This window comes from Felis catus, chromosome B2 (assembly GCF_018350175.1).
Source record: "Felis catus isolate Fca126 chromosome B2, F.catus_Fca126_mat1.0, whole genome shotgun sequence".
NCBI classification, from domain to species: domain Eukaryota; kingdom Metazoa; phylum Chordata; class Mammalia; order Carnivora; family Felidae; genus Felis; species Felis catus.
Genome location: NC_058372.1, coordinates 120590147 through 120614351, shown reverse-complemented (window position 1 = coordinate 120614351; position 24205 = coordinate 120590147). Strand labels below are relative to the sequence as shown.

The window sequence follows — 24205 nt, the reverse complement described above, 5'->3', positions numbered from 1 at the left end:
AATGGAATACTTCTCGGCCATAAAAAAGAAAACAAATATAAACGACTTAAGCATTCGATCCAAGAAATCAAGTATAGGACAAACATAAATGACTTCAGCATTCGATCCAAGAAATCAAGTATAGGACAACCACAAAATAGAAGGAAGAAAATGATAAATGAAAGTAGAAATAATATAACTAAAAAAGCAAACATGGTAGAAATAAAAGAAAAATTCAACTCCAAGTTTTGAAATGTAAAAGATTCCAATAGTTTTTTCATATAGGAATATTAAAAAGTTAATTTCTTCAATTTTTTGTATAGTATAGAAAAACAACATAAATATTAGAATCTTTCTACAGTATAGAAAAATATACATTAGAGAAAAACAATATATATATGAAAAGCACAGTTAACTCTATTTTGATATAAATAGAATTATCAATGACTTTCTCACTGCACAGGGCCTAACATTAAGGCATGGTTTAATCAGGTGTTTCGTCCTGTGCTCCAAGTATGCCTACTATGAGTTGTCAAATATTTCCTCCTAATAAAAAGCAGAATTCAAAACTGCCCCTGCCCTAACTTCAGGAACTATCATATTTCTAGCTTCTTATTAAGTCCATTACCGTTGTGGCCAAAAGCACAAACTTCCAGTTATAAAACCAGTAAGTCCTGGAGATATAATGTACAGCTTGGCGACTAGAGTTCATACTACCATGTGGTATATTTGAAAGCTAAGAGAGTAGATCTCATCACAAGAAAATAAATGTGTAACTATGTGTGGTGACGGATGCTAATGACATAGTGTGGTGGTTATTTTGCAATTCATATATACATGTATATGTATATGTATATGTATATGTATATGTGTGTGTGTGTGTGTGTATACATATATATATATATATACACACACACACACACACATATACACACCTATATACATATATCTATTTTTTAAATCATTAAGTTGTATACCTGAAACATATTATATGTCAATTGTATCTCAATAAAAATTTTTAAATAGTCTTAGAAAAAATTCCTCATAGAGGCTGAAGCAGCTTCTTCCTCACTCAATGATTTTAGGAATAAGAACACATTGTGTGTTTTAGGTTCTCTGACTTTTCAGTGGTATTCAAAAACATTACTTCAGTAACCCTCACAAACTGCAACCTTAAAGCATTACTTGGAAAACACCGCCACCTCCTGGCTTTTAAGACAAATTGCATCAAAGACCACAGGTGATAGCGTGGGTTTGGTTCTAGACCACCATGATGAAGCGGGTAACTCAATAAAGCAAGTCAAATAAACGTTCTGGTTTCTCAGTGCCTATAAGTTATGTTTACACCATACTATAGTCTATTAATTATACAACAGCATTATATCTGAAATCATCAATGTATAAACCTTATTTTAAAAGTATTTTATTGCTAAAAAATGTTAACCATCTGAGCTTTTAGCAAGTCAATCTTTTTGCTGGCGGAAAGGAAAAGGAGAACATGGAAGGTTCTGCCTCCATGTTGATGGCTGCTGACTGATCAGAGTGAAGCAGTTGGGGTGAAGATTGGGGTGAAGACTGGGGTGATTGCGGCAATTTCTTTAAGACAATAAAGTTTGCCACATGGATCGGATCTTCCTTTCATGAACGATTTCCCTATAGTAGGTGATGCATTCCCTATAGTAGGTAGCCACTGTCGAACTTCTTTCAAAATTGAAGTCAGTCCTCTCAATCCATTAAACCTACTGCATTATCAGCTAAATTCATGTAATATTCTAAATCCTCTGTTGGTCACTTCAACAATCTTCACGGCATCTTCACCAAGAGTAGATTCCATCTCAGGAAACCACCTTCTTGGCTCTTCCTAAGAAGCGACTCGTCAGCCATTCAAGATTGACCATGAGATTGCAGCAATTCAGTCCCATCTTCAGGCTCCACTTCTTTTTAATTTTTTTTTTAATGTTTATTTATTTTTGAGACAGAGAGAGACAGAGCATGAATGGGGGGAGGGTCAGAGAGAGAGGGAGACACAGAATCGGAAGCAGGCTCCAGGCTCTGAGCTGTCAGCACAGAGCCTGACGCGGGGCTTGAACTTGTGAACCACGAGATCATGACCTGAGTCGAAGTCGGACACTTAAGCGACTGAGCCACCCAGGCGCCCCCAGGCTCCACTTCTAATTCTAGTTCTCCTGCTGTTTCCACCACACCTGCAGTTACTTCCTCCACTTTAGTACTGAGCCCCTTAAAGTCATCCATGAGGATTGAAACCAACTTCTACCAAACTCCTCTTAGTGTTGATATTGTGACCTCTTCCCATGAATCATGAATGTTCTTAATGGCATCTAGAATGGTGAATCCTTTACAGAAGGTTTTCAATGTACTTTTTCCAGATCCATCAGAGGAATCACTATCTGGGGCAGTTCTATAGCCTTATGGAAATGTATTTCTTAAACAATAAGACTTGCAAGTTGAACTGACTCCTTGATCCATGGGCTACAGAATGGATGTTGTGGTAGCAGGCATAAAACGACATTAATTTCATTGCACATCTCCACCAGAGCTCTTGGGTAACCAGGCGCACTGTCAATGAGCAGTAATATTTTGAAAATAATCTTTTTTTCTGAGCAGTAGGTCTCAACAGTGGGCTTAAAACATTCATAAACCATGTTGCAAATAGATGTGCTTTCACCCAAACTTTATTGTTCCATTTATAGAGCACAGGCAGAGTAGCTTCTCTTAAAGGTCCTAGGATTTTTGGGATAGTACATGAGCACTGGCTTCAACTCAAAGTCACCAGCAATATCAGCCCCCAACAGGAGAGTCAGTCTATCCTTTGAAGCTAGCATTGACTTCTCTCTAGCTATGAAATCCTTAAACAGCATTTCATTGCAATCAAAAGCTATTTTGTGTATATTTAAAATCTGTTGTTTAATGTAACCATCTTCATTATCTTAGCTAGATCTTCTGGATAACTTGCTTCAGCTTCTACATCACCGCTTGCTGCTTCACCCTGCTTTTAGGTCATGGAAATGGCTTCTTTCCTTAAATGCACCAACCTCTGTGAGCTTCAAACTTTCTTCTCCAGCTTCCTCATCTTTCTCAGCCTTCACAGAATTGAAGAGAGTTAGGGCCTTGCTCTGGATCAGGCTTTGGCTTAAGGGAAGGTCGGGGCTGGTACGACCTTCTATCCAGACCACTACAATTTTCTCTGTATCAGCAATACAGTTGTTTTACTTTCGTACCATTAATGTGTTTACTGGAGTAGCAGTCTTAATTTCCTTCAAGAACGTTTCCTTTGCGGTCACAACTTGACTAACTGGCACAAGAGACCTAGCTTTTGGCCTACTGCAGCTTTTGACACTCACGAAGCGTAATCGTATCTGGCTTTTGATTTCAAGGGAGTGTATTTCTTCCTTTCACTTGAACACTTAGAGGTCATCAGAGGGCTACAAACTGACCTAATTTCAATACCATTGTGTTTCAGGGCACGGGGGGGGGGGGGGGGGGCGCGAGGAGACAGACAGGGGGACGACCAGTTGGTGGAGCAGACACACCCGATACGTGTCAAGTCTGCCACCTTAAACGGGAGCATTTCACGGGGCCCCAAACCAACTACAGAGTAACAGCAAAGATCACTGATCACCACAACAAACACAGTAATAATGAGTAAGTCTGAAACACCGAGGGAATCATCTAACTGTTGGAAAGATGGTGCCAACAGATTTGCTTGGTGCAAGGTTGTCACAAACGTCCCGTCTGCCAAAAACGCGGTATCTGTGGAGCGCATTAAGACCAGTAATAGCTCTAGTACATTTTATACTTTCCACACCAGGAAAGATATTGAAACTGAAAGGCCACAAAAAACACTCTTCGTAAAAACAAGGCAAAAATACCCCCAAAACCTAATAAAAGGCCAGGAGAACAAAACGAAATAAACAGAGCACAGAAAAATAACATCTTAGCTACTCCGAGGATATTCAAGTTGCATCTGAGGACACCGGGAGAGCGGCCTCCAACGCTTTAACCACAAGATCACCCTCCATGATTTGAGAAATGGCAAAAGTAGGGGAAGACTGGATTTAGACCCATTTGCACACAACATGAACCCTCGCGGTCTCCTGGAGATTGCTCTTTTCTACAGGTGAGGCATGCCATCCAAAGTAACCTCATATTCTTCATAAAGCTCTCAAAATAGCACGTCAGGACACAGGCGTTGTGTCCTGACTCCAACGGACGACTTGACAGTCCCTCAGCACACGCCTGTAACCCAGCTAACACTGTGCCTTTGAAAAAGCCAACGTTCTTTCACATCTGTTTCATGGGACAGGAGAAACCTTACTTCTTCCCTTTCTCGTCTGGAAACTGGCGGTATCACCGCACCCCCCCCCCCCAAGGTGCTGTGAAGGATTAAGTACGGTTATCTATGTCCATACAGCACACAGCATGCATTAATTAAATGACAGCTATTACTGCTTGATGGATTCACAGGTAGTTGAATTTTATAACCAAATAGTATTATTTCATGAACCGATGCAAACCTTGAGAAGCCATATTAACAGAGAGAAAAAAATGGAGATCGCCGCAGATTAGGCAGGGGTCAGCAAATTATTCAATGGACCAGTGGCCATTTTGTAAAAAAAAGTTTTATTGGAACATGCCATGCTCAAGTGTTACCTAATGACCACGTGGCACAACTGAGCAGTTATGACAAAAACCAGATGACCCACAAGTCTAAAATAGTTACCATCTGGTGTTTAAGGAAAAAAAAAAAAGTCTGTTAATTCCTGGGCTGGCCCAATTAGGCTGTATCAATAAAATAAAATGCAACACTGATAAATTTTAAAGCCTACTTTTTTTTTTTTTTTTTTTTTTTTTTTTGAGACAGAAAGAGACAGAACATGAACAGAGGAGGGTCAGAGAGAGGGAGTCACAGAATCTGAAGCAGACACCAGGCTCCGAGCTGTCAGCACAGCCCCAGCTGACGCGGGGCTCGAACTCATGGACTGTGAAATCATGACCTGAGCTGAAGTCGGATGCTTAACCGACTGAACCACCCAGGCCCCCCACCTACATTTTTATTAAAATACATAAAATATGTTTGTCATGGTCCTTGATTGAACACTGGTTTGAACAAACCAGTTGTAGGAAATATTTGAGGGACATCAGTATGGATCTGGGTGATACATATATTGGGGAGTTACTGTTCATTTCGTTATGTGCAATGACAGACTAGTTACATAGACAAATATGCTTATTTTTTAGAGACACTACCAAAATATTCAGGGAGGCATGTCGTGTTTATAATTTACGTTAAAATGCAAGTGTTTTTCATTATCTGAACTCACTAACATAGATTTGGATAAAGTTTCAGATGACTCCCTAGATGCTGGAATCCTGCTACAGGAACCAAACAAATTTGGACAATCTATTCTGGGATACAGAATAGATATGGACAGTAAATATAATTGTATTTTAGGACCAAAAAAATGTCACGTTACTGTTGCATGTCTTAACATTTGTTAAATGTACGTGATAGACATACAGATGGGTATTCATTATACTATTCTCCCTTTAATTCTCTCTGAAAATTTCCATAATAATTTTTTTAATGTTTATTTTTCTTTGAGAGAGAGAGGCAGAGTACAAGCATGGGAGGGACAGAGAGAGAGGGACATACAGAATCCGAAGGAGGCTCCAGGCTGTCAGCACGGAGCCTGATGTGGGACTCGAACCCAGGTCAGATCATGAGCTGAGCCGAAGTTCGATGCTTAACCGACTGAGCCAGCCAGGTGCCTCTCCACAATAATTTTAAAAAGTGTTTAAGAAAAGACTTTACTTCACACTAGGCCATACTAAGACAACATGAAGTTGTGATTATATTACTTAAAAAACAAACAGAACCTAGGTTAGATAGGAGCACCTACAGCAAAGGAGCGCCTATAGCCTTTTTTGCTACCAAAACGTCTCAATATCCAAACACTGTCATTTAAAGAGGGCAATGATAACCAGATATCCAGAGGGAAGTAGGATGGTATGAGATATAAAAATAGTGTGTGAGGGAAGTCTCAGGACATTTAGCGCAGGAAAGAAAAGATAGCAGTTGTTCTCAAATATCTGAATAAAAAGGAAACTGACAGAACCAGTTAAAGTCACATGGAAGCAGATCTCATGAAGCCACACCGATAAACAAATACCACTGCAAAGCAGGGGACTCCACAGAAGACAAGTGTCACAAAAGGAGGCGGGGGGGGGGGGGGAAGGTGTGGCTAGAGAATTAACCAACAGTTAAGAATGTTATAGAATGAGTCTTCGATTGAGTATAAGATGAGACTAGATGGTTTCTAAGGTCCCACCTAATTCTCAAATCCCAGATTCTAACATCTTAGATGAAGGCAGGCTACTGACAAACTAGGCATTATACACTAAATTTTTATTTCAGTTCTAGAGCTACTGTGTCAGTTTAGTTAATTAACATCCCAATTCTCAACTTCCCGCTTTGCCTTCAACATGCGTGTATGTTCAAAGGGGCAGCGGAGGGAGAAGACTGGCAGCACTACAGGGCAACAGCACAGGCACATGGACGAAGCTGCAAACCTTGAACCCGTGTGGCAGGGTGACATTCTATCATTCTGTCACCTGGTGCACTTCCGGGACCCATCTTTAGGGCTGGCATTTTTGCATTCTAGCCACAGAAAGAAAATTTTACTAACAGGACGCCTGGCCTAAAAAAAACCCTTGTACTTTCCAAAGGAAAAGCTTATATATTATGCCATCCATATTACATAAAACATTCAACAAGTATTTAAGTATAAAGCAAAAAGTACTTGATGTACAGACCATGATTACATTGAGTTAAACAGAGAGTATCTTCATTACTTTTGCCTCCACCTATGACTTAGTCTAAATAACAATTCTGAAGACCAGCAAGCTGGTAGCATTCATGTAAATACCTTGCATCAAAATGAACTGTTAACGGTTTTTAAATCTGTATTAAGAAAACTACAAAAATACTGTTTTTATGGAAATTAACAACAAGTGGTGGGTTGCCAGCAACTATCTATTTAAAAAAAATAGAAAGGAAAATTTTTATGTTTCAGTCAGTAAAAATATTTGTGATGGTGCCTAAAAAATAATGGAGGAAAATTTAATTTAATTTAACTTGATGATTTTCTGAATGTGTGCTTAATGAAAGGCAAATCAATGGTTTACACTCAAAGAAAAAGTTCCAGTTAAAACAAAAAAAAGTATTTTTGCAATTTAAGAATAATCTAATATCTACCTCATATTAATAATGTTTAAATAGTAGCCCACTTAAGAATTTCACTATTTCATCATGTACTAAAATCTATCTGTAAAATAAGAGAACTTGGGGGTGCCTGGGTGGCTCAGTTGGTTAAGTGTCTGACTCTTGATTTCAGCTCAGGTCACGATCTAAGGTTTTGAGATCAAGCCCCGGGTTGGGCTCCACACTGAGCATGGAGCTTGCTTAAGATTCCCTCTCTCCCTCTGCCCCTCCCCAGTGCTTGAGCAGAGGCTCTCTTTCTCTCTCTCAGAAATAAAGTAAGAGAACTTGGATCCTAGTGGAAGCTTTGTGAAAGTGGGCTGGCTCTGAACATTCCTACACTATTTGCAAAATGCATACACCATTTACTCTTCACATGATTTGTTTTGAGAAATTAATGAACACCTCCCAAATCATAATGTGCCCAATTAACGCCATATTAGTCAATGCTAACATCAACTAATGTATTACTGTGGATAACAAGAAAATAAGTATATTTTACCGAATATAACTTGAAATTTGCGGATTCAAACTCAAAAGATGAGAAATTGAGTGTACCAATTCCTTATGAAGAACAAAATTTACTTTGGATAGCTTTCTTTTTTTTTTCAACGTTTATTTATTTTTGGGACAGAGAGAGACAGAGCATGAACGGGGGAGGGGCAGAGAGAGAGGGAGACACAGAATCGGAAACAGGCTCCAGGCTCCGAGCCATCAGCCCAGAGCCCGACGCGGGGCTCGAACTCCCGTACCGCGAGATCGTGACCTGGCTGAAGTCGGACGCTTAACCGACTGCGCCACCCAGGCGCCCAATGGATAGCTTTCTTAATATTTCAAACAAATGGCCTTAATGCAGGATTTTAAGGAAGATACCATGTCATTTTCCAATCACATACAAAATACTCAAAGAAAAACAAGTCCCACCACAGTTATAATTACTAAGGTCCCCCCTCCCCCATGCTCAAAAAGGCACATGTTGGGGCGCCTGGGTGGCGCAGTCGGTTAAGCGTCGGACTTCAGCCAGGTCACGATCTCGCGGTCCATGAGTTCGAGCCCCGCGTCGGGCTCTGGGCTGATGGCTCAGAGCCTGGAGCCTGTTTCCGATTCTGTGCCTCCCTCTCTCTCTGCCCCTCCCCCTCTGCCCCTCCCCCGTTCATGCTCTGTCTCTCTCTGTCCCAAAAATAAATAAACGTTGAAAAAAAAAAAATTAAAAAAAAAAAAAGGCACATGTTTTTAGGCTGCTGAATCCTTACATTTATCTGCATATTAAACAAGACTGAGATCACATGTATATTCTGTCATAGCTCGCCAACAAAGTATTCTGAAAAGGTCTTTGACAATCTGAGATACAAGAAAAACCAATAGTGAATTAACTGGTGAGGGTGAAATTCCTTGAATACTGATAAGAGTACACTTTTAAAATACTACCACTTGTATTTACTCTGTTAACTGTCTCCGATTCTTTGTTCATTTTCCTTCTGAGATTTCTTACTGCTTTGTACAAGCTCTTATATGTTAAAGAATATTAATCTTTTGCCGGCTTATGCTATTCCTTTGCTAAAATTCTTCACCTGTCTCACTCCTATTTGTTCTATAGCTCAGCATCCCCTTCATTCAATCAATTCTGTAGAAATGAATTGGAAATCTAAGCATTAGGCCTCATGCTGGGGGCGGGGCGGGGGGGGGGGGTTGGGGATCCAGGCCTGAGCAAGACCTGGTAGAGGGAATGCAGGTGTTCTCAGCTCTAAGGTGAGTTAAGAGTACAGACTATTCAGACCTGAAGAAGGGCCAGCACAGCTCAAGTGGAAAGAGTGGCACAAGACCAGGCTGGAGACGCACGGAGGGGTCATGCCTTCCAGACTACGTTAAGGATTTTCACATTCTCACATTCATCCCAAGAGCAATGAACTAAAAGAGAAGCAAGAAATGACATGAAGTATTTGCTTTTTAAAAATATATCCCCGGCACTTCTGTAATGGAAGAATGGACTGGATGATAAGAACGGGCAGGAAACTCAGTCAGGGTCCAGTGCAGCAGTCCTGGTGAGAGAGGGAAGCAGTGGAGACAGGGTGGATGAAGATGCAAAGAAGTAGACAGAAGAGTGACATTTCTAGATGACTGAACCCAGCTTTGTGGCTGATACAGAAAGAGGAAAAGGGGGTGGAGGATGACTCCAGGTTTGTTGCCTAACATACTATTTACAGAAACACTGGAAGGAGAGCAAGCTGCAGAGCAGACAGGACAAGGAGCGATGGTGAGGATTCTGTTTGGGGAATGCTGAGTTGAAGGAACTTAGAAGACATCCATAGGGAGGTACAGAGCAGACAATTAGGTAAGAGTCCATCACTCAGGACAGGTCCAGATTAGAGGTAAAAATCTGAAAACCCGAGTAGAGAAGGTAATTAAAACCACGATGGATAAAATAAGAAATCAAAGGAACTGAGACATCCGATCCCTAAGACTGAGCCAGGGTGTCCCTACTCTGAGTCCCAGTACCATGTTGCTATGCAAACCACTATCACAGGATTTCCCCACACTATAGTAAAATTTCGTATTTATTTATGTCTCCCTGGTAGACAATAAACTCCTCAAGCACATAATCAAATCTTACTTATTTTTACACCCAAACCTTAACATAGTTCCCAAGACACTAAACACATTCAATAAAATGTCTGGAAGAGCTTAACTGTTAGCTTGAGATTAAAAAGCAGTACACACACACACACACACACACACACACACACACACACACACACGTTTCAGAGCTCAGACTCTGGAATAGATCACTTGGGTTAAATCAAGACCCTACCATTTATCAGCTGTGTGACCCTAGGTAAGTTATTTAATGCCTTTGTGCCTAAATGTCCTCATCTATTAAATAAGGCAGGTAATAGGACCTATCCTGGAGTGTTGCAAAAATTGAAATTTCATGCAAAACACAGTGCAGTACTAACAGTTGGTAAGCATTCAAACTTAGCCATTCTCATTGTTATTATCATCTCCTTTCTTTATCTTCCATGAATAGAGAAGTGTTCAAAACTGGAAAGGATTTCCAGTTATCTGCTGTGGTCCTCAAGCTTTGGAAAACAAAAACAAAAACAAATCATGTTCTTTCAAGTCTAAAAGCAAGGGGTAGAGGGGCACCGGGGTGGTTCAGTGAGTTGAGCATCAGGCTCTTGATTTCAGCTCAGGTCATGAGCTCAGGGTCATGGAATTGATCCCTATGTCAGGCTCCTCTGCCCCTCTCCTCTGCTTTCTCTCTCTTTAAAAAAAAAAGTGGGATTCGGGGTGCTTGGGTGGCTCAGTCGGTTAAGTGTCTGACTCTTAATTTCAGCCTAGATCGTGATCTTGTGGTTTGTGAGCTGGAGCCTCAAGTCAGGCTCTGCACTGACAGTGCAGAGCCTGCTTGGGATTCTCTCTCTCTCCCCCTCTTTCTCTGCCCCTCCCCCACTCTGGATTTCTCTCTCTCTCTCTCTCTCTCTCTCTGTCTCTCTCTCTCTCTCTCTCTCTCTCAAAATAAATAAACTCTAAAAAAGACAAAGAATAAAAGGAAAAAGAAAAAAAGAAAAAAGCAAGTGGAAAAATAAAGAATATAATTTTGATGTGTCTGTTTAGTATTATAAAAAAATAGATTTAACAGTGATTTTTTTAAAAATCCCCAATAATAAAACCATTTCAAACCAAGTGCTTATTATGCAGTTTTTTTCTGGGGGGGGGGGGGGTTGGGGTTAGGGGAGAAGGGGAACAAGGAGAGAGAGGGAAAAAGAATCTGACCAAGTCTATTACATATTGCAAAATATATATTTTGCTTTTACTTAGCTAGGTACCTGCAAACACAGGAAAATTAGAGGTACAACAGATTTGGAAACTAAACTGCAACAAAACTGTGTATCATGTTCATCTCGCTTAAAGTGTAAATCTACTGTGTTCATTTCAAGTGTATGGCATAGGTTTTCTCCCCAGTCTTATATGTCGTATTCTCCCATACTGTGAGCCATCATTTCAAAAACTAGTTACGTCTGTCACTTTATAGAGAATCTGGATATCTGTCCTAACTTACTCATAAGTAACCACACTTTGTGAAACTAATTAAGCCACTAATAAGCTAATAAAACCACATAATTTTAAAAAGATTATCATTTTCTTGGTAGTATAAATATTATCTCCCTAGGTGGCTAGTAAGCTGAACAACCCCTCTTTCACCTTCTGGTTGGTGTCAGGGTTGACACCCATAAAATTCAAAGTTCTCCGTATTCTGTATTCTGATTTTTAGGTCAGGGATGTGAATGCAGGGTTCAAACTTGAATGCCGACAGCTCACCAAGAATGTAATCAAGAGAAAGCACCCCAAGGTAGAACACAACATGAGAAATTTTCTATTTTGATGGTTTCCTTTCAACTGCTTTTACAGGCTTACCCTTGGTATAAAATGTGTGCTCTAGTGTAGACAACCTGCTTAAGGTCTATGCCATGTATGAGTGCCATTTTAAGAAAAGGAAGGTAGAATTATGAAATAAATTAGCTAGTTGGAAAATAGTAATACAGAGTTCAAACTTTTCTAGGTAACAAGCAGTTTTTACTATTTAGTAAAAAAGTAACATACTTAAATAAAAGCAAACAGGGTTACAGAATGAGTATCTTTCCACATGTAAGCACCATTAAGAACGTCTTAATTTACTCAGAACTGTCAGATCTTTTAATTGACTGAGGGCTGAGTCACGTTTTTTAAACTGGAAATTAAGGTCTGTGAGAAAGACAAAATATTTTAAAACAGCACAACAGTAAACTGAGTAATTAGATAACATACAAGTAAAAGAAAGTATTCTTACACAGAACACAAATCAAGAATGATAATGAAGTTTTCTGACTGCAACACTAGCTCTTAACTACTAAGTAAAAGATAAAACAAAATAACAACTACAGAAAGCCTCAACCCCCAGAGATATTGATTAACTAACCTTCATCGGGGGCCCTAATTTTTGAAAACATTGCCAAGTTGTTTCTAGTGGGTAGCCAGCTGAGAACCACTGGGCTGCAACACCACAACAGGTCATCAAAATCATGGAATTTCCCTTTCGGCAGGTCCTTAAAATGGACTCTATTCTCATATCAGGCCTGTTTATCGTTAGAGAACATCAAGACTTCTGTAGTCTGTTTACCATGCATTGTTTCCTTAACTCGATTCATGCATGAAACTGTCACACTCTGCCCTGTGCCTCTGCATGCTATGAAATGTTTAGGAACGAGCGGCTCACTGCTGAATCTGATGTCGCAGTTCAAACTCCCTCCTGATGGACCTCTCCAGAGCATAAAGCACGGGGCACTCCTGACTCTCAAAATTCTCCCTCACCACCCCTAGTTTTGGCTTCTGAGGCACCTTTCCCTACGTTCTCCTCCCATCTCCAATACCTTTCTGCTCCGCAAATTGGAAGTTCTTCACTGAATCCCAGGACAGTTCCTGAAAAGCTCAACAATAGGTTCCGGAGGTGAGGAACCCCTGAAATTGTGCACACACAAATCTGGACGTGTACCTGAGGCCATTTGTTTTTCATATTCTCGATGAATTTAAGAGCCCTTTTCTTCTATAAGCTTTCCAAGCTTCAACTGTTATCTCTGAGTTTATGACTCCTACATCGATCCTAACCTATCAGAGATCTGAATCCATTTTCTTCACTGGCTGTGCGGTATGTTCGTTAACTTAAACCAACATATCCAAAATCAATTAATCCCCTCAGAAATACTTGTGGTCTCTTAATTCTTAATTTCAGTTGATGGAGCCACCCTCCAACACTCACTCAACACCTGACTCAGAAATTTCAGAATCAATCATCCTTCAGCTCTTCTTTCTCTTATACCCAGTCAACTTTCCACTTTGCTTCTTTTCTGCATCCGAAGCATCAACATTTTATTTTAGGCTTTCACATGTCCTTATGACCACGGCCTTCTAATGGAACTCTGCTTGCAGTACCCACAATCTAGTCCATCCAACAAATAAGCTCTCTTCCTAACTGTGCCACACCCCTGCTTAAGGAAAAGTCTGGCTCTCTTGCACGGACACATGGAATCTAACTTGCTTGGCTTGGAATGCAGTGAGCTTCGAGCCTCCAATTTACCTTTTGTGACCTAATCTTCTTCCACTTCCAACACACCTTAACAATCTCAACTATTTCTCCTCCGGCAGACCTTTTCTTAATTTTAAATTTGCCTAGGATGCCCTTTCCTCATTGCTTCACTAACAGACTCTTACTTGTGGGTAGACTCATTGAATCCACAACTGATACGAACCAAGCACTGTAGCTGAACACTGGGAAGACAGCTCAGAACAACGGTCAGAGAAGGAAACTTCACGGCAGCTGTATTCCGGTGGAAGAATCTGACAATGAACAGATAAGCAATTAAAATAATTAAGAAAATGTGATCTATGTTGTGAAGGGAATAAGAGGACACAAGAGAAACTCTAGGAGGAATGATGCAGGCAGGCCTCTTAAGTTCCTCAGAGACGAAAAATTATTCTTAACGTGCGATCTTGTAGGATAAGAAGGAACCAGTCACGAAACACTAAGAGGAGCTCTCCGAGCAGAGGGTACCGCAGAGGTACCGTCTGCATGATAACCGTGTGCTATAGGCGCCACAGCCTTGAAGAGAGCTGTTTAATATAAATGTGTAACCTTTAGAATTTGGCTTAGCTGGCACTTGGCCATCAACTCAACAAATAGTTGCTAAATTAGATGAATACTTCAAGAACAAGTGAAAAACCGAATTGCGGGGTTGGGGAGTAAGTAGGAAGGGCAGACATTTTTCACTGTAACAGGTAAGAAGCTTAGTAGCCCCAAACCACTCAAGTTCTCTAACAGCATCTATTATGTCCTTTATTTAACTTACTGGTATGTTCTGCTTAGTGTTCACACACCTAACAAGTTATTACTGGTTTCAGTTTAGACCCCCAAATCCTGAAGGGCAACTGTGTTTCAGGAGCTTTTACAAACACAGAAGTATGTTTCTGATGTAAAGAAAGAATTATTTTAATTAAAACACCCACACAGATCCTTAACGTTTTTGATGTATATATTCCCTTTCCTTTCTCCTAAGGGTTACGTTCTCCATTTTAACCCCAGGAGTCCTATGAGCCCTAAACCATCCATACCCAAAGTTCATTCCATGGTAGCTGGTCACAGACCAGCCAACAGGTCAGCTGCTTCCAGCCTACCAGTCGCGCAATTAAATGAATATGATAATAAAGCCATCATTCCACTCTTTACAAAGTAAGAGTGAGGATGTAACACAAGACGAATTAAGAATGTCGCTTCAGACATTTGAAACTCTTCCAATTTAATCGGCCCCAAACAAAAAGCCTAGAAAGAGTAAATTAAAAGGCACACATTCTTAATAGACACACATTCTTAATAGACACACAAATTAAACAATTATCCAAGTGGTACTGTACTATGCACTGAAGGAGAATTTTCAAGATCACTGGCCAGCCAAAGGTTTTCTCAGCTTTACTAACCGAAGGATTCACACTAGCAGTATGCTGCTGAGATGATAAAAGAGTTATTCGCATGGCTGTTCGTCAGTCATAAACTGTTCAGCTGTGTCACATACCTTAACTGCCACCATCACCAAAAAAGGAGGAAAGAACTGGGTTAAGAAATCTAGTGTACCTTTGAGATTAGCATACCAACGTTGTGCTGAGGCAGGTCTCATGAACTGGTGACTATGCCTTCAAGAAGGCTGTACCATCCACATCTACCCTAACCTGCCCCAGCAGAGATTCTGGGATATATATGGTCAAGCCGTGCAATTAAAGGATGCTCATCACAACTTTACCGGGTTACACATGCATACGAATAACTGGAGACAGCCAAGAAGCTCACTGTAGCCATCAGCTGGTAAGGAAAAGAAAAGGCTCTGTACCTTGAAAGAGGCTCTGCAGCAATTTACAAGGACTGGGGTGGTTCTTATTCCACAGAAGGTTCAGGCTTACCAGGAATGTTAGCTGAGGTTCAAACAACGATGGGTTCTATAAATGGTGACCGTAGTCAAAAACCAAATTTCCATCTTCGTATTTGTGCTTTTAGACTACACATTAGCTTTATTATCTTTATATCTCAAGGTCAGCAACACCTGTCCCTGAAAAAGTGTGGTGGAAAGAACACTAGGGAACATTTAACCATGTGTCAGTCAGACCTTTATTTCAAAACGGGCTTTTATTCTGGACAATATTAACACCTTGGAGACCTGTTTTCGTAAAAATCTCCCACTATAGTCCTTAGAATATCTAAAAGGATATATGGAGGTGTGTATGTATAAACTATATATCTCTATAGATATATCTATGGATATATATCTATGGATATAGATATCTACAGAGATATATATAGATACATATGGATATAGATATCCATGAAATAGCCACGATCATTTCTTTGCTTATCTCAATATTTTTCAGATCCAGAATCCATGATGGCTATAGGAATAATGTTAACAATATTATATCAATACTATATCAATCTAGTCAACGAAAGGACTACTCAACTAAATCAAGAACATCAACTAAACTTCCCTCTCTTTAAACAGGAAAACAAAAGCCACATCTCTACATACAAGCATATACGCCAATCTTCTTAGGGGAGAAATAGTATAAAAACCAACTTAAACAAAACAGCACAAGATGGAAGGGTTATAAAACTCGACCCCTGTACGTTTAAAGCAAAACATATTTTTAATAGCACGTTTCATATAAACTTCTGTAATATACCTTTTATGAAAACATTATTTCAACTAAAAACCAAGACCTGGATGTCAGCCAAAACAGAAAAGAACAGTTTGCAATTCACTGTATTTAAGCAGAAACATTTATTTTCTAGTCAGCAGTTTCAAATGTCCTTCTAACTAAACTAAAACATTTGTACTTCGCTTTAAAAAGTTAACCATTTTAATAACAGCCTAAACAAAACTACAATTATCAAGCTATTCCCCTGATTAGGTAAGCCTCGGTATCTGGTGTTAGCCTTACCATAAACAAATAATTTTCCAGTTCTATGCGGTCATCCTTGAGTCACTTGAATTACTGGAGCAGAACAGCAGTCTCAGCTACTTCTAAAATTACAAGAAAGCTACAATGTAGGACATTTATAGTGATAACAGAAAACACAAGTTAAATGGCCTGACAAAGACACCAACAAGTTTCAAGTTTATCACCATTTAAGGTTATACAAGCAAAAATAGTGTCCTCTAAAGAAAGAGGAATTCTGCTAAATAAAACCATCAGGGTCTATTGCTCTTATTCAGAAGCACCATACAGCAAAACAAGTGGTCAAGTCCACAGGGTAATAGCATTTCAATAGCTGCAACGTGGTGCCAGATCAGGCTTTGTTGGCCTTCCTTTCCCAAGAAACAGAGATGTCTCTTTTTACTTAGTCCATCTGCCGTAAGTGCTAACCAGATGCCTGTGTGATAATTCAAAATTAAAACAAAAGTGCTTCCCTCCCCCCAGAACCTAACAGCAGGGATGAGTCTAAGTTGGTAATCACACATCAAGAATTCCAGTGCTTTAACAGAAAGCCTCCATATGAAGGACACAAACTATATAGCTGGTTCACCTTTAATGTGCTGCCTAGTACCACTGCTGTCAGCATCAGGGAATATCTGTTCACCTAATTATGCTGAGCATTGTTCCAAATGCTTTTCACTTAATTCTCACAGCAATCCTACAGGGTCGTACAAGGATTAGTCCCATACTGTAGTTGAAACAACTGGGGAATCAAGGCAGTGAAATAAATTACTCAGGCCACATCATCAAAAAGCAGCACGGCCACTGTATTGAACACAGACAGCCTGTATCCTGATTCCATACTGTTAAGTGCTATATTAAGACTAATCCTAAGAAAACAGTATAACTGATTTTGACTAAAATTGTTCTGCCTCACAATGAAAATACCTGTAATTTATCAACAAAAGAAGGCTCGCACCTGATTCTTTGGAACTATTTAATTAACAAAAACAAATTTTTACTTCTTTTAAAATTTTATGCGTTCTCATCGAGGGAGTTAAAAACCAAAAACAGGGGCGCCTGGGTGCCTCAGCCAGTTAAGCATCCAACTTCAGCTCAGGCCATGATCTCAGTCTGTGGGTTCAAGTCATGCATCAGGCAGGCTCTGTGCTGACAGCTCAGAGCCTGGAGCCTGCTTCCGATTCCGTTTCTCCCTCTCTCTCTTTCTGCCCCTTCCCTGCTCAAGCTCTGCTCTGTCTCTCCCGCTCGCTCAAAAATAAACAGACATAAAACAAAACAAAACAAAAAAACATACCACGGACCAATGTTTATAAGCAGATCTCTATGGTGCTAAATACAATTAAAACAGTAAGAGTCCTCATCCACACATGTCCTGACAAAAGCGTCCTCAGTACACAATCTGATTTTCAGTACTCTTGCTTGATGAATGAATACTACATGCTTGAAGTTGCCAGCCAAACTTTTGTGCTGTGTTGTTTTTTTTTTTCGTGAAATTTTAAACAGTTTCATTATTGATTCCTGCACGAAGGCCCATCCGAACTGTCCCAGAACTCACTTTAGTGTGTTTAACATTTAATGGGATCCCTAGCAGCAGGTGTCCCATACAAAACAAGCCATCGAAGCCAAATTTTGAGTTTTATCACCAATCACAAGATAAGACCAGATGAATATAACTTCTGATACAAACTGATTCTTTTTCACTAATGACCTATTTCTAGAATCTTGGTTTTTCCACAACTACACAGACACACACACTCCGTATCTTTCTTCTTAATAAAAGGTTGTATCACAAAAGTCAAATTTGTATACGTAGCCTGGCAAGACCTCAAACACGCATATACTCTTTCACCCTTTCGAAATTTCCCAAGGTGGTATTCATGCGAGCAAATACTGGAGCTACTCAAGGCAGTAAATCATTATTTTTACTGTTTGAACTGGTTTAAAAAAAAAAAAAAATCCCCAATCATGTTAGAGAAGTTTTTGCTTATAATTTGCAGCCAGTAAAACAAAAAAACAAAAAAAACCCCAAAATAACTGAAATTGTAGGCATCAAGAATTAGATTACTAATTAGATTAGATAATTAAAGGTTCCCCTCATCTACCAGGTTACCCTCCGAAGTCAAAGAAAATAAATATACCCTTTTATTAACATGTTAATCTTCAAAATATGTACACACACCTGCATGACATTAGCATACAACAGGATGGCAACTCATAGTCCTGATCCTCCAGAAAGTCCTAATTTTATCAGGCATGATGAAATCTGTACATCAATAGCACCGGGCAGTGTGTAACAAGGGATTCAAAACACAAATTTGTGTGTCGTGTTTCGGTATTCACGGTATGTCCATTTCTCTGCTATCTACAAGTGCACAAAAAGCACCTGAAGAGAAACACCTTTCATCCAGCTTTACATACTCGATGCGGCATTAGGCATATAAAAGGTGTAACAAATCTGAGTGTACGTTTCAGGAAATCTTATTTTTTAATTCAAATGTCACAACACAGCTAAATTTTCAAAGCACTACAGGTCTTCAGTTAAACACACGGGGGAAACATTCTACTATGAATTCTTCTAAAATCAATTTAAATTTCACTTTTCAAAGCAATAATAATTTCATCACATGGTCAATGATGCAACGGAAGGAAATCAATCACCAGATTCTTACCGGCTCCTTCGCCTAAAAACAATGCTGACACCCATTCAACTAGATTATACAATATTTATTGTAAGTGATGTGCCACATCCATGATAAGAAATAACATTCTCCAATAACATTCGGTTGCATATTTCATATGTATTTGCTCTACTTTAGAGCAAATTCTGCACATTCTATACACGTATATAGTAGGTCCCCTCATTTGTAGAGTATATGTTCCAAGACCCCTAGTGGATGCCTGAAACTGCAGGTAATACCAAACCCTATATACACTATGTTTTTCTCTGTACATACATACCTATGTTAAAGCATAATTTCTAAATAAGGCACAGTAAGAGATTAACAACAGTAATAAAACAGAACAATTATAACAATGTACTATAAGAAAAGTTATGTGAATGTGTTCTTTCTCAAAATATCTTATTGTACTATACTCCCCCTTCTTTTTGTGATGTGAGATGATAAAATGCATATATGTTGAGATGAAATGAGGTGAATGACGTAGGCCCTATGACCTAATAACCTAATATTAAGCTACTACTGACATTCCGACCATACATCAGAAGGAAGGTTGTCTGCTTCCAGCCCCTGGCTGACCAGGGGGAACTGAACCCACAGGAAGTAAAACCACAGATAAAGAGGGGACTACTGTATATCCACAAAAGTTTTGATATAAAAATTATCCACATAAAGAAAAATTTGTGGGAATCACTTAAATTGTTCCCTCAAACTTGGCAAAATGTAATTTCAGTTAAATATTCAGATGCAAAATTATCAGAAAAGACTGATACTAAGAAGGTTTTCAGAATAAAAATTATGAAAATCTGAGGTTCAATTAAAAACACAGTGAGCTCTACAATACTTTTAACCTTTAAAAAAGTGACTGTGTCTATAATTATAGTACTACCACTTGAACTTGTAAAACACCTTTTAATTCTGAAAAGTGACAATATTTTTTACATGCTTTATTTCAATACAGTCCCAGCATGAGGCTCTTAACCTGCTGTTCTGCACAAACAGAATGAATACATAACATCTGACATGACCACTTCAATTCTACAAATAAAGGGGAGGGATACAGAAGAAGGAAAATACAACAAAGTTAACATTAATGAAAAGGGTATATAGCCCAAGGATGTATACCGAAAACTCCGTAAGAAACAAACAATACAAATAGCCCAAAAAATCATTTGGACTGTTACATGATTAAATAAGGATAGGAACTAAAACAACACCAAACACTGGGAATGTTACAGTAGAGAGCAGGGAACACAGAAATTGGATTGCTACTAAAGGTGGAAGCTAGGGCCTGACCCCCACTCAAACACGGAACAGACAGGGAACCACAAACAGGTCTAGGTGAAGTATGTGATGGCAACCCTGTGATTGAGGGAATTCACTTAAGTCTCATGTGCACTATGGAAATCTTGGGACTCAACATCCAACAGCTTCAAGTGTGGTCCTCCCCCAGGATATCCTTCATAGAAGAAGAGCTTTATGAAAAGATTAAACAATCCTTGATTCATTAACCTAAAGGTGACAATCTTGGGTTTTTCCTCTTAGAATCTTAAGCAACTCTAAATCTCCCAATGTTTATACTTTCCATTAAAGATAACTGCCCACCTCTTTGCACATCCGTGAAAGTCCTTTAACAAGAGATACTGAACCCCAACTCCAGGAAAACGCCTGTGTTAAAAACGCTATTCTGGCTATAGTGAACCAATCAAGAGCACTTATTAGCAGACCATTAATTTCTGATCTTGAAGGCAAAGAGTATGAAAAGAGGGGGCTGAGAATAAGGATGACACATTTTGCTTAAGACAAGCCAGCTTAGCCAAAAAAAAAAAAAAAAAAAAAAAAAAAAAGGCTTGAGACAAACAGAAGCTGTGGTTGACATAATTGCTTCTGTGATTTATCAGTTTTATTTTCATTGTTAATCCTCAACTTTATATAAAGAGCTTTATTCTCACTGGACATGAAGATGATATTCTCTTGAAGGTATATGTGGCCATTTCAGTATGCCATAGGGAAACCTCATTTACTGACCTGGAATGATTTGGGAAAGTATAAAACCACTAAATAGTGATGTAAAGCACAGAGATCATATAAGCTGACAAATATTTACCTGGAGGTATCAAACTGCAAATAATTCTTGAAACCAGATAGCGATAAAAGTCCCTTCTCCATTTGAATGGCCTGCCATTTTCTCAAACTTTAAAAGAGACAGCAGACTACGCTCCGACTGCTAAATCTTTTCCTTGTATTTCTATTTTTCAATTTTCTCAGGGATTCTGTAATTGGTTCTTCACACAAAAATCACACCAGGCTTGTTTCTCTCTCTTTTTTACCTTCAGCCAATTTTAAGGCACTGTTCTTAACCCTAAATACAGAAGCCCACGCTGGTTAACTGCCAGTGTCGCTTTGCAACTGCAGGTGACAGACGCAGCCAGAGAGCTCACAGATGTGAACTGGCTGGCTGCAGTCTGAGTCTTATTGCAATGAGCACACTGACAGAGCCCGCAGATGCACACCGCGGCTGAAGGAGTCTTAAAAACCGTCATTCTCAATTAAATTACTTTTAGGGCTCTTACGGTCTATCATTAAGCGCTTATCCCAATTCTGATCCTCGCTTAGCTCTGCCCACAATTCATTTTATCTTCCTCAGTTCCGGACCCTTCATCAAACCTAATTTGGGTAATAGTAGTAATAATAATAATAATAATAATAATAATAATAATAATAATAAAGCGGGGCTGTTGGCATCGCCGGCACCAGTAACCGGGGAAGATGCTATTTGGTAGCATTCCCGCCGCGGCAGAGGCCGCTGGAAGTTTTCTGGGAAGCAATGGACCCCTAGCATCTTTGCACGATTCTTCTTCTCCAGGGTGAGGGCTTCACAGAAACGGATGGGGAATCTCCCTTCTGTCTTTCCCAGGGGTGGCTAACAGGAAAAATAAAACACCTCTTTTCTTCTGCTACACCCCGCTCGGTTAAGCTCGCAGGCAGGGACGCCCCGCCCCCCACGCCGTTATCCCTGATGAGCTCCCCAAATATCACCCGGTCCTCCCTAAGAAGTAGACCCTCCCTCGGCCCCCGGACCAATTCCTCCCACCTTAGTTCCCCTCCTCGGGTCGTCCGCCCCCGCACACCCCACCAACCGTACGGCCCGGCTCGCACACGCCAGCCCCGGCGCCCAGATGCCCGGCACCCGGCGCTCAGGCCGCCCGGTCGCCCGCGCTCCCCCCGCCCAGGGTCGCCTACGGGGTTACCGTGGGAAGAGGGGGCGGCGGCAGAGAACGCGGCGGCAGCGCTGCTGCCGGTTACGTCGGACGCGGAGGATAAGCTGGAGGACAAGGATGATGATGAGGCGGGCGCGCTCCCCAGTCTCCATGGAACTCCCGCCCCGACCCGTTGCTAGGAGCCCCCGAGGCTCGAGCTCCGTCTTTCGTGCTTTGTTGTTCCGGGTACTGGGCGGCCGCTTCTTCCCCGCGACAATAAATAGACCAGACGCAGGGGGAACATAGAGACAGTGCGCGGGGGCTAGAGCGCCGCCGGACAGGGCGCCCCTGGGCTCCTCGCTAGCCACTCATTTCCGGCTCTCACTGCTCCCGTCACTTTCCCCCGCCCCTTTCCCCACTTTCCCTTCCTCCTTCCTAGTCCCCCAAGGTAGGCCCCTCCCGCTCTTGGGCTTGGCGACGTCCGGGTGTTGGGGGCAGGGACTGCTACTGGGCTAGACTTCTTTTGCTGGAGGACCGCCTAAAAAGGTTTTGAAAAGATTGCGTGATCTTTGTACCTTTCTAGCTCATCTCTAAACATGAGTTCGTTGTTCCTGGCATACAGTATAGTATAAATGGACTTTAATTTTTTTGTCAAAACCTTAGAACTTTCTCGTTAGCTCGTTCAACTTCAAGGTCCACCATTTAACGCAATTAGCAAAACTAGTTCTCAACAAGTAAATTTATTTTCTAAGACCTTTTCTGTCTGAAAAAGTCCTATTTTCGCTTTTTCAGTTAAACGTTAATTTACGACGTCATGATAAACCTCTCATTAAGGAATTCTAATTCTAGTCCTAAAATACAGCGGCAGGAGATGATAGCGGAAGGATGGATGGACAGATCGATAGAAGGGTGGGTGGGTGGATGGATGGATGGATGGATAGATAGACAGATAGAGGCAGGGAGCTTAGGTCACACTTCTGTCGCCTCTCCCTTCCCTATATTCCTTACTCAACTTGGGTTTGCGGTCAGGACTCCGCCTGGGAGCCCGAGCACTTCAGAGGCTTATGCGCGGCGCAGTCAGATCCTGGAAGGATGGACCGGGGCGAGGGCGGCTGCAGGCTAGGGCTGGGGAGCCCAGCAGGAGAAACGGTGGCTCAGGCCGACGGGCGTAGGAGGGCGGTCGCTCGAAAGCTGGGCGCCTGGGGACTGAGACTCTTTCACGGCTCTGCGCCCAAGTAGCCCTGGAATCCGGGGACCCCGAGAGGCGCACACTCGCCAGTTTGAACGGCCGCGCTGGGGTCCGATGAGCTCTCGGGGGTGGCCTGAGAGGCGCTGCCCGCGGGAGCGAGACTCGGGTAACGGCCTGGGGAGCGCCAGGCAGCGCAGAACCCCGCGGCGCCCCCGGAGTCCCACTCTTCAGGCTGGCACGGGCCTCTGCTCCCGAGCTCAGCTGCAGCCAGAAGCCTCTGGCCACAGAAGAGGCCGACGGGCAGCTCTGATTTAATAAAAGGCCACAAGGCGGGGTCATGGGTATCTGGTCTCTGATTGGTGTGAATCGTGGATGAAAAATGATAATGCCACTATCCGTTTGAAAATGAAGGCAAGGGCTGACTTCAGGGCATTTGGGAGTATGCAAGCACTTGGGTATTTTATTATCTATTGGGTCTCTAAGGATGGCTCTTGATCTTTTGCTTCCTACTCTAAGTATTCAAAAAATATCTGAGCATTTAAAAAGCTCTGTAGATGAATGGAATTTCCATTTTGCTGCAATATTTGTACTAACTTATTTTCGAATAATATTAAATGATTGTAGCTTGGTTAGGTATAAGTGAAGAAAATAGACGAGGCTTGACTGGAAAGTAATGTCTGTGTCATACTGGGGTGATGACTCTTAGGAGGTAACATTTCAGCTGTTAACTGAAAGCTATGGGAGTGGAAGGGATGTTCAGAGAGTGTTCCGGGCAGAGGGAACAAGATATGCTAGGCGTTTGCTATGCCGAAGCATTAGCGTGGATGGAGCGTCCTGATCTAATCAAGGGAAAGAGTGACACCAGATG

At 41.0% G+C, this 24205-nt stretch overlaps 1 protein-coding gene across 14 annotated transcripts in view; it reads right to left on the bottom strand.

Moving 5' to 3' along the window:
* TBPL1 (TATA-box binding protein like 1) overlaps window positions 1-23691 on the bottom strand; it is a 36034-nt gene extending 12343 nt beyond the window's left edge. The window contains exons 1-3 of one of the 14 annotated variants that reach the window (XM_045058081.1): window positions 23157-23468; window positions 16274-16356; window positions 13543-13630 (exon numbers count right to left, since the gene is read on the bottom strand). Coding sequence is in view for 2 of the 14 variants with exons in the window: in XM_045058085.1 (XP_044914020.1) it covers window positions 23203-23676 (474 nt within the window). In the remaining 12 variants the exon portion in view is untranslated. Of the gene's footprint in view, window positions 1-13542; window positions 13631-16273; window positions 16357-22199; window positions 22415-23156 lie in introns of those variants that run through there. The other 13 variants (XM_045058080.1, XM_045058077.1, XM_045058079.1 and 10 more) reach the window with 13 other exon arrangements.
* Window positions 23692-24205: the final 514 nt, after the last annotated feature.